Genomic DNA, 13,722 nt, shown 5'->3' with positions numbered 1-13,722 from the left:
AAAGCCAAACTAGCCTTTGGATAGCTATGGATAATTCTTTCTGTCCCATAAAAGACTGGTAGTTCATATTGTTTTCCATATTTTATTTGCTGGGATTTCATACCGATTATGGTATTTATTTAAAATAACAAGCTATGTGAGTCCGTCCAATTTCCAAGAACCCCATTGCCACTGTTCATTACAAACTATGATTAGTGACAGGCTTACATTGTTAATGTCTGCAGGTATTCTGAATATTAGACCTGTCTTTTGTGGGTAGTTCTCCCTTCTGGTTACCTGGGACTTGTCTGCTTGTATTCCCTCACCTCAAATTTTTACCAAGCAGAAATTATACACTTGTAAAACAGGCATACTGTTCTGTTGCAGGGAATCAATGGCTTTGCTCTCAGTCCTCTCTTTATGTGTTATTAAAAATAAAAGTTTTTCTACATGCAACATCAGTGCTGTTGCTGATTAAAAGCTTCCACTGGCATTTGAATTAAATGCTCGGCACAAGGTAGAAGTGAAGGTAAAAGTTTGCTGACAGCTTGCAACTTCATGGCATGTTTCTCTGAAGCTGGAGATGAGAGAGGAAGATACAGTGATAGGTCTTAGGATTGGGTAATGAACTAGAGCTTTGTCTCCAGAAGATTGAGTTTTATTTTCTAGTGCAAGCTGGTGTTGGCTTAGACCATGTTCAGGTGCTCAACTGGATTTTTGGCCAACTTGTGGTGTAGATCTACTCTTCTGATTAATTTGTAACATCCCTAGAATATAACTTAACTTTCTCATTAGCCTGTACTTTCATTAAGAAATGATATATTTAAACAGGGGTTACAGCTAAAACATATAAGTCCAGTTTCAGACTCTACAAGGAGAAGTCGGCAATGGTCAAGTTTGCTGTGGCTCCTTGGAAGTGCAGGACAGCCCATACAGCCCAGCAGCAACCCCAAAGGCTTGTTGAATGTCAAGGACTCATGGTCCTAGAGATTTGGTAGAGACCCTAAAGATCATCTAGTTCCAAGCCTCCTGCTGTGGGCAGGGGTGCCACCCACTCCATCAGGAATATATATGTAGGTATATCCAGGCATGGAGATATATGTATACATATATTTCTTCATGCAGTCTTCAGAAATGTGTGCCCTGCCCCATATGATGGGTAGAATGGTCTCTTTGTGGAGCCCTGAAATAATGGGTTTAGAGTATGGCAACAAGGAGAGCAGCATTGCCACAGTTGTAGGACAGCACTCAAAGGACAGGTTCGAGCTGTGTCTCACCAGAATTTACTTCCATTGGAAAGTGAACCGCAGATAATCTAAACAGAACATGTGCAGAAGATTCTAGTCTCTATATTACTGCAAGAAGAACAAGACAGTCTCAGTTAAAGTGGAAAGAAGCCCTCATTCTCAGTCCTGTATTAACATGTTTTTCGTTTCTTTCTTTCCAAGTTGACCAAAGTGAAAGCAATCTGCCTCAAATTTCATAGTCAAGATTTTGTGCCAAGATTAGATGTAAAGTGGGTCAACTATTCAAAGCTGGTAATTTATGGGAATACAGGATTTGTACCAATTTGTTGTTATCTAAAATGACTAATGTTTCATGAAAACAAATTTCTGCTTGTGGATTTCTCTGAGAATGGCAAATACTGCTTTTGTACCAGCATGCCCCTCTCTAGCACTGTTTGTGGGTGACTGGTGACTTCAGACAGGCAGGCTTCTCTCCCTCCTTGGACACTGGTGTTTGAGGTGCAGAAAGGCAGGGTTGCCCTTGAAACAATCCAGGAAAGAGTGGGAGTCATTTCTGGAGTGAAGGAGGAGTTATGCCAGATGGATTAAAATATTTTTAGGTCATCTAATGTTGTTGGGGGGAAAAAAAGATACCTTTGTAATATATATTTGCAACCATAAAGCCTCCTGAGACTTGCTCAGAGCAGGAAACAGCTGATTGTCAGGCTTTTATGTGTATTGAATTGATCTGTGTAATAATGAGAGGTGTAATGGGTACATTGAATTCATTGTTAATACCTGTCCTAGGTGATAATTGCTATAGATTTGATCATTTTATGTGCCCCCAGCATTGCCTGGGACCTGAGCAGGAGCCTGCCAGGCACAGGACTGCAGGGAACATCCCCTGCTATGATTCTTACACAAGTGTGGTGTGTGCTCTTGCCCTGTCCCTTCCTTTTCCCATGCCTTCCTGCCCTGGCAGCAAAGCCCTTTGCCCCGGGGCAGGCTGTGGGGTGAAAACATCTCCCTGTGGAGGGGATGAGTCTCCATGACACCCTGTTTTTGAGGTACCCTGACTGGCTAGGGTGGTCTTCAGCAGACTGATACAGGGCCATGGCAGAGCATCAAGAAGCAGATGGGTGCTCACTAAAAGCAAAGGGCCATTTGGCATGTAGTCATTAGCCATTGCTGAGTGCATTAGTCCTCTTATGTCTTTCAGAAAGTCATCCTTTTATAACAGAAAATTGCTATTTTGTTCCACGTAGACTTAATTTCTATAATAAGAATAAAACCCCTTAATTAGGGCTATGAAGAGGCAAAATATCATGTGCTTCATAGGAAGGGCAGTAGCTGCTAAGGGAAGGGGTCATGGAAGGGACGCTGGGGCTGCTGTGGTGTGGTGCAGGGTAGGGCTCTGCACCAGGGCGGCTGCCACGAGTGTCCTGCAGCCCAAAGGGATGCCCTGTGCCACTGAGACAGCACTGGCGAGGTGTACTTGGCCTTTTCTGGCAGCAAGGCTTTCATCTTCACGTGCTGTGATCCCTGCGCCTTTCCAGCCTGCCCGGCATCCCTGCCTTCGGCGACCTTCCTGGAAAACCACTGCTTTTTGTCAGACATTAGGATGGATATTGTGCAGATTTAGCTCTGCCAGAATAACAAATTTTCATCATTTATGTCCAGTTTTTGTGGTTTTGGGATCGGCTCAGCTACTGATAGTGAGGGGCTGTGAGCTGCTCCGGTGCGGCGGGAGAGGGGGATGAGAGCATCCTGCACCATTCATTGTCAGCCATCACCACCTAGTGGCAAAAAGGCTCTGTCTGGATTCAACTGCCAGCTTACGGGTCTCTTTCGAGGCTGTTTCCTCTCCCCTCCTCCAAAAAAACTCAAACCAAAAAAAAAAAAACCACCAAAACCGAATGTTCAAATAGAGTACACATTTACTGGGCTGATCACAGACTCACATCAGCTTTTTTAACAACGTAAAATTTCGTTTCCTGCAAGGAAACACTTCTGCCTCATGCAAACTGACATCCAGACTGACTCATGTTGTCTCCTAGACACCTCGACTGTGTACACAGATAAAATGGAAGTGGTTTAGCTTTTACCCAGAAGTGAACAGACGTTTTACACCACCCAGACTCATGTAGTAGGGCACTAATCCTCAAATCCAAGGAGATAGGCATCTGTGATGTATGTTTTCATCTACTTATATCAAAAGGAATAGAAGCCCCTGTCCCTAAAATGAAAGATAATCTGGTTCTTCTAAGTCCTTTAGTGGTGTACCCCAGAGAACAAGGGTGGCAATACTAAATGGTGTTGATGTAGGAAGGGCACCTTCATTTCCTTGTTAACAAATGGTTAGCAAAACTAAGAAACTACTGAAGTCCACTAAAAGAACAGTTGAGAATAGAAACTATATTGCTGTCCTGGTCCCTTCTTTAGCATAGGCCGTGTCAACCAGTTTCAATTGCCTCTATTGCGTTTTCCTTCTCATTCTTCCCACCCACATTTCTGGAATCTTAAACTAATGCCTGTGCCCCTGGCAAATGTTCCTCCTGGTTCACTTGGACCCAGGCTTTTGTCTTCTGCTTGTTGCCCTCAGCTGCTCCCTCAGAGGGGAGTCTATGGGTGAAATCCAGGTAGTGCCTGGTAACACCACTTTCTTTAGATGGAGACTACAATAAAACTTGTCACCAATAGTTCAATGTACTCACTGTGGCACTTAAATTAACTGACAATGGAGTTATGGTTCCTTCATTTAGCTGTGATTATCATTTTAATTTCATGATTTCCGAAGAGATAAAATGCTTGCTGCCCTCAAGAAGTGTGTTGACAAGGTGTTTGCTGACAGAGCAGGCTCCCTCTGCCCCATCCCTGAACTAGTGGCTGAAATACTCCTCTGCCTCTGGGGGACCAGACAAGGGCAGGATGAGCTTGTGTGTGCATGCAAACTGCCCTTTGAGATGGTCCCTCTGTGCCTTTAAAGCCTGTTTTCAAAGCTGCTGTGTGCAATAGAGTTTTTCAACCTTCGTCCCTGCCTCCCATTACCCCAAATCTTTGTAGGGTGCGTGGGGGAGCCCAGGCAGGCATGAGAAGTGCACAGCCATGCTGGCAGCCACAGGCACACGAGGAGAAGGAGAGCCATGGCTCTTGTCACAAAAATGGGTTTGGCTCCTATAAATCCAACTTGCTCCAGCTGCCATTGCCAGGCTTTGGGTGATGCCTGATCAATCCCTTGGTTCCTTCTGCCTGGGGGTGGCCCAAACTTGGAATGACATACCCTGGCAACCTGCAAAACCAGTGACTTTCATGTGCTCCTCTTAAGCAGGTGCCTGCACAAAGCCTTAGAGGGTGGGATAATTAAACCACATCATATTTAGGAGGTCACCTCTATACCCTGGACCTCAGAAGGATTGGTAGGCCAAGTAGGCTAACATAGAAACAATTACAGTCTCACTGGTGGCTGAGTTTCTTAGCATAAACCTTGTGGATTTGGGGTGATACTGGTTCATGATAAAACATTCCAGGTTTTCTGCCTACTTTTTCTAATTTTTCCCCCATGAGAAAAAAAAAATTAAAAGTATCTTCTGAGCCTACTAATTTCTGCAAGGGGGAAAATTTCCCAGAAATTTACTACAGATGAATCTGTCCTGTGATGCCAAAAGTGATTTTCAGTGAAAGGTGTATATACAATTCCTGGTCTACCTTGTTGGTAGTTTTATTTTGAAAAGTTTCTTTTGGGGTTTCTATCTAATAGTGATACGATCTTAAATGAAGAGTAAAATCAGAACAAAACAAACCTTGTTTCAACTGTTTTCTTGACCCTCCCCTCATGTGTACACCTGGGCTGTAGTTTGTGTAGCATGTACGTGTGTTGTTTTTTGGCCAATATTCAGCCTCCCCTCTCTTACCACCAACAGTGCTGGCTGGTGGGAGATCAGAAAACCCTTTAGGAGCAGAGGTCTGTGACACCTGCCGGAGCTGTATTTCAATGAAGGGCAAGTACCATATGTGTAACATTTTTGGGAAAATACTTCTGGAAGTGCAGGGCACTCGGCCAAGGTTACGGTCTTTCTGTGGCTGAGAGGTGATGGGCTGCAATGTCCTCTCCGAAACACACACCTCTGACCTTTGGTTGGCCCACTGTGTATTTGCAAACAGGCACGAGCAGCATGAATGGCAGCAGGCAGGACTGTCACCCAGGCAGTGTAAAGCCAGCAGAACAAGTGGGAATCTGCCACCTCAGTGCAGCAGTTGTCTCCAGCCTGCCAAAGAAAGCATTTTGCATGTGCCTCTGGTGTGATGCAGGGACTTACTAGCAGGCTGAGGTCCAGGAAAGGCACTTGCTGCATGAGACTTCTCTCATGTTGAAGGCACTGAGTTGGCAGAAGGCAGGAGGGAGCTTGGGAAGCAGACAAAAAAATCAGCAAAATAATGTGAAGGAAAGTGTTGCTGTGGGAACCAGCTGATGGTCAGCAAGGCAGAGTCCAGGCAGAACTGCCTGACCTGGCCTGCTGCTGCTGGACATTGGGCAGAGAGCGGAGAGAGCAAGTGCTCCACCCCTCTTCTGAGAGGCCCCTGAGCACAGGCTCCCACTGTAACCACTCTGTGGTTTGAACAAATACTGTGGACAGAGTTCAGGGAATTTCTTAGAAACCCTCACGCTAAAGTCTATTACTCTGAAATTAGTGATTAGGCTGCAAAGGATTTGTCTAAAGTGTGATTTAAGGTTTGAACATGTCAAGCCATCTGTGCTGATGTTTTTTAGGTCAAAGCCCCAAAGGAACAGTGTAGGGGGCGTGTCCTGGGGCAGAGAAATCAAGGGACATGCGCAGGGACAGACAACCCCATTGGTTACAAGGTCATATGGTTTTGGGGGATAAAAGGGGGCGCGAATTCAAATAAATTCTCTTTGATTTCTACCTCAGAAGAGCGTGCATCATTCTTTATCACATAAAGACAGCGCTGCCACATGTGGCACCCGAACTTGGGGCTTGAAACCTACATTAGGCGAGCTAGCATATCCTGAATCAGGCAGAAAACTAGGAAATTCCGTTTATCGTCTCGATTGTTTGGAGATGGGAATTTTCACTGAAAAAAACCCAGACGTCTGTAAATCCGTTGTCTCAGTAGCATATGAGAAATGGGAGTTAAAATAGTGAGCTCAGAAATATTAGGGAAAAGTGCACAGGAACAAAGAAGAAAGAAGAAAAGAAGAATGAGAAACGGAACGGTGGGCAGAGAAGAGCGGGACGGGGGCCAACATTTTATGGAGCGGTGAGTGAGCTGAGAGCGACGCTAGCACCTAACACCACGACTAGGACCGCTCCCTGAGTGGCTGTGTGTCAACTGCTCGGAAAACCCGGGAGGTGAGACACGCTAAAACTGCCGGGAAACCCCTGCCATGGCTGCCACCACCGCGGTTGAGCCGGGCATGCGAAATCACTGCTGCCGCTCTAACACCCCCAGCCCCGCCACCCAACCCCGTAAACTCTGTGCCAGCACACCACTCTGCACAGCGGGAAGTGCCGCAGCTCCAAGCAGCCTGCCAAGCCACGCATGTGCCGCCGGCCGCCCTCCCTTCCCTTCCCGCCGCTGTGGGAGCTGCTGCAGGGACCCCGCACCATGACTGCCGCCTTCACTGGCCCCGCGCCATGCTTATAAGCCATGCGGGACCTGCTGAAGCCACACCGCGACCCCGCCGGCACCCGGAGCCCCTGCGCCATCCAGCAGACCGATGGACCCCCAGAGCTGCCTCCTGCCAGTCCGTGCCTGCCTGTGGAGACAGTGCGGAGCCTCCATGCTGAGGAAAAACCACCCAGAAGCTGTGCAGACCCTGAAGGAACCTTTTGCCACTTCGCCGGTGCTTCACCTGCCGGAGTGGCGCTAGGACCGCACACTGTGCTGATCGCTGCTGATCACCACTACTTTTCATTGCTCCCAAGCCGCCGGAGAGCCCTCGGACACCGACAGAAACGCCGAGAAGAAAAAAAGCTGCGGAAAAGTAGCCGATAAACTGAAACTCAGCAGCCAGACAAAAGACTCCCTCCACGTGTGCCTGCCGCCCCAGGATTAAGGTAAACATGGGGAGCTTTGTTTCCACGGAAACCTCACAAGACACAGAGGCACTAGCAATTTTGCTAAAACCATACCACATACAAGCCACAAGGGCTGAACTAACAGAGCTTGTACATTTCATTAAAGCAGCAGTACCAGAGTTGCCCCTAGTGGAAGCTCTTCACATAAAAATTTGGGATAAAATAGGAAACCTCATAAAACTGAAAGCCCAGGGGGAGGACCCCCAGGCTAACAACGCCTGGCAAATCATAATGTCTGCACTACATAGAGCCCATGAATGGACAATACAAGCATCCAACACCAACACGCACCCCCCTGCCCACACTGCTAGCAGCAGCCCGACCCCTAGGCGTAGGACAAACGCATGAGATCCACCGGGGGGAGGGCGAGGGGGAGGAACTGTTCATGAGTTAAGTTACGGGTCACAAGCCGGGGGCCACAGGAACATAGGTTACTGGGAGAGAACAGAGCCTGAAATGTGGGATCCCAAACCATGGGATCAGCGCACAGGGCTCTGTTACAGTGATGAGGGGAGTAACTCAGCCCCTTTGCCCCCCATGCTGCGAATGACTGCCGACCACGTGTCTTGGACTGGGCGCAGCCATCTTGCCTGCCAAATGGACTGGAAGCCGATCCATCTCTTCCGGCCCCAATGCTGCCCTGCCCCAGATGCCGGTACGAGGGGGGGTTGGCCCCTCGCTCTCGCCACCTCCACCACCCAGCACCACCCCCACACAGGGAACTGAGTTCACTGGAACCACAGGGGGGGAGTCATGGGGGGATGGGGAGGAGGGACCAGGGATGGTTCCGTCTGGAGGGAGTGAGGAGGCAAATGGGGAAGGATCGGTTGATAGGTGGGGACTGTGTTGGAAGGAAGCATTACGGGTGAGAGATTTGCAAGTAATTAACGCATGCCCAGTCGTTATTTGCCCACATCAGAACCCTCAGTTGCAACCTCTGCTACGTGAGCTGACAAAGGAACTGAGGCAACTGGTAAGAGAAACTGGCATGTCCTCCGCTAACACCATTGCGTTTTTAGAGACACTAAGTTCCACCTACGTTTTTATGCCACTCAGTTGGAAGACCCTACTAAAAATAAGTCTTACTAACACTCAGTACAATGTGTGGCTAAATGATTTTAGGGAGAGTTGCTCTGAGTATGCTAATGACCCACGAGCAGGCGTCACAGCACATCAGCTAACTGGGAATGGAAATTATAGTTCAATAGATGAACAAGTTAAGTACAATAGAGAAATATATGAAGTAATAGCTAAGCATGCCCTAAGAGCTATGAGAAAATTACCCACGTCAGATCGAGACAACATTTTATCATTCACAAAAATAATACAATGCCTGACAGAACCATACTCCCAATTTTTGGATCGGCTGCAGTTTGCCTTAAACAGGAAGAATGAAAATGATGAAGCCAGAGAAATAATTAACAGGCTTTTGAAAATGCGAACCCAGACTATAAAAGAGCTTTGCAAGCCCTTCCTAAGAGGAAGAGCTGCAGCACTGCCGAACTGGTTCGTGCCTGTCAAGGGGTTGGCTCAGTGGGACATCAAACTGACTCGTTAGCAACAGCACTAAGTGCCCGGCTAAGAGTGCAAGAAGGAGCCAGACGCAAAAGTGGTTGTTACATCTGTGGTGCCCCCGACCACTTTCAAAGAGATTGTCCCAGGAGACCCTTAGCAATAGCACCTCTCAAGCCCCCAAAAGGGAGAAGGGGGCCAAAAAACTGGAAGCGAGGAGCATTGTCACATGCCCCAGTACAACAAATAAATGCGACACAAGGGACCAGGCTGGCAATTTGTGCCCCCCCACATCAGCCAGCACTTTGTGCCCCTCCACCTCAACCAGCACTGGGCTGGACTTATCCAACCGGGACTCAGTCTTCATAACTTCCGCAGAGGTAGTACTAATCCCAACTGGGTGTTGGGGTCCCCTTAGCCCAGGGGTACACGCACTACTGATTGGAAGGTCCTCCACTACCAGAATGGGTTTATTTGTGCTGCCTGGAGTGATAGATTCTCATAGTGAGATTCTAATAATGGCCTGGACCCGTTCACCCCCCTGTTTCATTCCAAAGGGACAGAAAATAGCTCAACTAATCCCCTTCTACAGCGTGTTGCCTGCGGGGGAGGGGGAGAAGGAGTGGGGTTCAGGGGCCTTTGGTAGCACAGGACAGCCACAAGTTTGCTGGGCAGCAGCCATCACAGCCACACAGCCGCTCATGACGTGCCAGGTTAATGGGCACAGATTTACAGGCCTTGTGGACTCGGGAGCCAATGTTTCCATCATAAAGGACTCCAAATGGCCACTTGACTGGCCTACTGTTTGCCCAGCTGCAATCATTCAGGGGGTGGGAGGCACACAAAGGCCCCGATAGAGTGCCCAAGTACTCACTGTCTTGCGGCCAGAGGGACAAATAACCAAGGTAGCTCCTTTTGTTGTTCCCATTCCGTGTACACTGTGGGGGAGGGACATTCTCGGGTAGTTTGGCACAGTCATGCAAATTCCTCCTCCAAGCAACCAGGTTTTTCAATAAGGGCCATTGGTCAGCCGTCCCAAGCACCGATTAAGCTGGTTTGGAAAAGTGACCAGCCAGTCTGGGTGGACCAATGGCCTATGAAAAAGGAACGGTTTGAACATTTAAGAGAACTTGCAAGGGAACAGTTAGAAGCAGGATATATTGTGCCAACAAACAGTCCCTGGACGACTCCCGTGTTTTGCATTCCCAAGAAAAGTGGAAAATGGAGGATGCTGCAGGACTTAAGGGCAGTAAACGCAGTCATAGAACCAATAGGAGCGTTGCATCCAGGACTGCCTTCACCCGCTATGCTCCCAGCAAATTGGCCAGTAGTGGTAATTGATTTAAAGGACTGTTTCTTTACCATCTTCCTACACCCTGAGGATGCGCCAAGGTTTGCTTTTTCCATCCCAGCCTTGAACAATGCACAGCCCATGCAAAGGTATCACTGGGTTGTCCTTCCTCAGGGGATGAAAAATAGTCCTACAATATGTCAAACAGTAGTGGCAAACGCTATTCATCCCATCATAAGGCATTTTCCCTCTGCTATCATCTATCATTATATAGATGATATTTTAATTACCATGGCCACAGAACATGAACTGCAAATTGTTGTTGCTGCTCTAACTGATGCTGTACAGGTTGCAGGGTTACAGGTTGCTCCAGAGAAAATCCAGTGATCACAGCCCTGGACTTACCTTGGATGGAAGATCACGCAGCAGGAAATTTCCCCACAGCAACTACAGCTCGAGGTAAAAACCACTTTAACTTTACATGAGTTGCAAAAACTTCTGGGAGCCATCAACTGGTTAAGGCCTATTTTAGGCATAACCACAGAGGAGCTACATCCTCTATTTGAGTTGCTAAAGGGGGGACTCTGACCTAACGTCTAACAGGTCTCTGACAGCAGAGGCAAAGCAGGCATTAGAGATTTGTGCCAGGGCAATAGAGGGCAGATAAGGCAGAAGGAGAAATCCTGAACTGCAAATCTGCCTGGCCCTTGTTCCCACCAGGTACCAGCCATTTGCAGTCTTGTTTCAGTGGGATCAAACTGAGAAAGACCCGTTGCTGGTTCTGAACTGGTTGTTTCTGCCCCACACACCACCCAAAACTGTATGGACCGTTAATGAAATTTTTGCTAAGCTTGTCATTAAAGGCAGAGGACGACTACAGGAACTGGACGGAAGAGATCCGGCTATCATCTACGTTCCAGCTATGAAGGACAATTTAGATTGGATGCTGGCTGAGGACACAGGATTCCAATCTGCCTTGGTAAGTTTTGATGGTGACACTTTGGTCAATCTCCCTAAACACAGATTGTGGGCAGAAATCGGTAATTTACCTTTAAAAGCTATGACCAGATGCAAAAATGAACCAGTGAAAGGCCTCATGGTTTTCACCGATGCATCTGGAAGAACACAAAAGGCTGCAGTGACGTGGGTAAACCCTGATACAGGACAATGGGAATGAGAGGTACAGACCATGAACCAAGGTTCTGTGCAGGTTCTGGAAGTGGCTGCCATTCGTATTGCCTTGGGGAAATTTTCTGATCAACCTATTAATATTGTAACTGACTCTTGTTATGCTGCAGGGCTGGTGTCTCGTCTCGAGAATTTGTTTCTTCAAGATGTCTCCAACCCCCACCTGTTGTTTGAAATGCATTCTGTTTGGTTTCTTGTGAATCATAGAAAGTTTGATTTCTATATAATGCACACTGACATGCCAGGGCCAATAGCTGACGGAAAGTGAGAGGCTGACAAAGCAGCTATGTTTAACACCATACCCAGAGTCTTAGAGCAAGTAAAATTTTCTCACTCATTTTTCCATCAGAACGCACGTTCTCTGAAGAGACAATTTCAGATAACACTCAATCAGGCTTGAGATATCATCATGTCATGCCCAGACTGTCAGAAAATCACACCCATGCCATCTCAGGAAGGCGTTAACCCCAGAGGGTTAATGGCAAATGAGATATGGCAAACAGATATCACACACATCTCTGAATTTGGCACGTTAAAATATGTACATGTATCCATAGATGCACGCTCCCAATACATAACCGCCACAGCACACACAGGGGAAAAGGTCAAGGATGTAATAAGACACTGGTTCAGTTGTTTTGCTACCCTTGGTACCCCAAAACAGATCAAGACTGATAATGGACCAGCTTTCATCTCAGAAAAGATAAGAAATTTCCTGTCAGAATGGGGAATTTCACATGTCACAGGTATCCCACACTCACCAACTGGACAGGCAATCGTGGAAAGGGCACATCGCACACTGAAAGACATGTTGGCTAAACAAAGAAAGGGGGAATCTGTCTGTAGCCTGCAAGAACGTCTGTGGAAAGCCACGTATGTTATCAATTTTTTAAATTGTGACCTGCTGAAAGAAGCAGGTACGAAAAGCAGCACAAGCTGCTCTCGCCTCTCCCAAACCACCAGTCATGGTAAGAGATTTAATTTCAGGGCAATGGACGGGACCGTTAGATCTCGTCACTTGGGGACGAGGTTACGCCTGTGTGGCTACAGGAAAAGAGCTTAAATGGATTCCTTCCAGGTGTGTTAGATCCTACCTAGGTACACAACCACAGCAGCAAGAACCAGAGTAAGGCAGAAGTTATAAAAGAGTTATGTTTATGTTTCAGGTTTACATTTAGGGATGACCAGTGTGGCAAAAAGCAGTCTGTAAAAAATCTATGAATGTGTGTGTGATGAATGGAATGATGGCCATCAATGAATGAGAACGTGAATGAATAAGAGAGTTGTTTGACTGAGGTGTATTGAAAACAAAACACCTCACAAGATAACGCTACCTCCGCCACACAGTCACACAGTCACCTTAAGAGAATTTAGTTTTGCTAAGCTTAGCCTGTTTCTTAAATAAAGTTGAACTCCCCAGTTATTTAAAACCCTCAGATTAATAAAGATTATAAGTTTGCACAGTTGAGCTAAGAGCCTTAAGTTAATAAAGTTATTTCTCCAAGTTGCACTACCCTTTAGGAATATAAGGAAGTTTTATAAAGTTTACCATAGATGTATAAGAGGTCAAAGCAAGTTATGTGCTGGGTCATTGCAAGCTTTGGTAGTTTACAATGTACTGTTCTGATTGTTTGCACTGTTGTTGTTGCACTGTTTTTGTGACCTTCTTAAATAGTAAAGAAGGAGGTAATGTAGGGGGTGTGTCCTGGGGCAGAGAAATCAAGGGACACTCGCAGGGACAGACAACCCCATTGGTTAGAAGGTCACATGGTTTGGGGGGATAAAAGGGGGAGCAAATTCAAATAAATTCTCTTTGATTTCTACCTCAGAAGAGCTTGCATCATTCTTTATCATATAAAGACAGCACCGCCACAGAACAGTTGGCAGTAATGAGTCCCCCGACCTTTCATTGCTGACTTGTGACTGACTTTCCCTCATCTCACACCAGCATACAGTAAATTCTTCCAACCTGTCACATTTATCTTGGAAAATGACTTCTCAAGGAAGGGGAGTATCTCTCCTCCTATTTCCCTTCCCCTCTCAGAGAAGAGCCCCTTCCTCTTCCATAACATAATGAACTCAAAATCTGTTATATGTATTTTTTCCATGATTTTATGAAAAATTCAAGCCAACTTCTACCTGCCTGCAGTGTGAGATGCTAGGACTGAGACAGTGAGAGGGGAAAGGCTTGTCAAACCAACAGCTGCATTTAACTTACGTTGCTTGTTTCTCCCTCTCCCTGGAGAGACGTACAAATGAAAATTCAAGAGACCAGAATAAAAAAAGTGTGGCTAGGTAGAGGGTGGCATTAACAACAAAATGGGAAAGGACATTTTGTTTGCGTTGCAACAGGATCTGTTTTTAAGAGCTTGATGTATGTTTCATGTAATAAAATCACTTCCAGGATTATTTTTTCCAAAAAAAACCA

At 46.6% G+C, this 13,722-nt stretch overlaps 1 protein-coding gene across 1 annotated transcript in view; it reads left to right on the top strand.

The window, feature by feature from the left end:
- The first annotated feature begins 7,728 nt into the window (after positions 1 to 7,728).
- LOC127476997 (endogenous retrovirus group K member 5 Gag polyprotein-like) overlaps positions 7,729 to 13,722 on the top strand; it is a 36,029-nt gene continuing 30,035 nt past the window's right edge. The window contains exon 1 of the mRNA XM_051800639.1: positions 7,729 to 12,592. Within this exon, the coding sequence (XP_051656599.1) occupies positions 7,953 to 8,861 (909 nt within the window). The 5' untranslated portion in view covers positions 7,729 to 7,952 and the 3' untranslated portion in view covers positions 8,862 to 12,592. The remainder of the gene's footprint in view (positions 12,593 to 13,722) is intronic.

This window comes from Manacus candei, unplaced genomic scaffold (assembly GCF_025592945.1).
Source record: "Manacus candei isolate 608988 ecotype Guabito, Panama unplaced genomic scaffold, ASM2559294v1 h1tg000050l, whole genome shotgun sequence".
NCBI classification, from domain to species: domain Eukaryota; kingdom Metazoa; phylum Chordata; class Aves; order Passeriformes; family Pipridae; genus Manacus; species Manacus candei.
The sequence above is the reverse complement of the archived record's forward strand: the minus strand, read 5'-3'. Positions and strand labels throughout refer to the sequence as shown.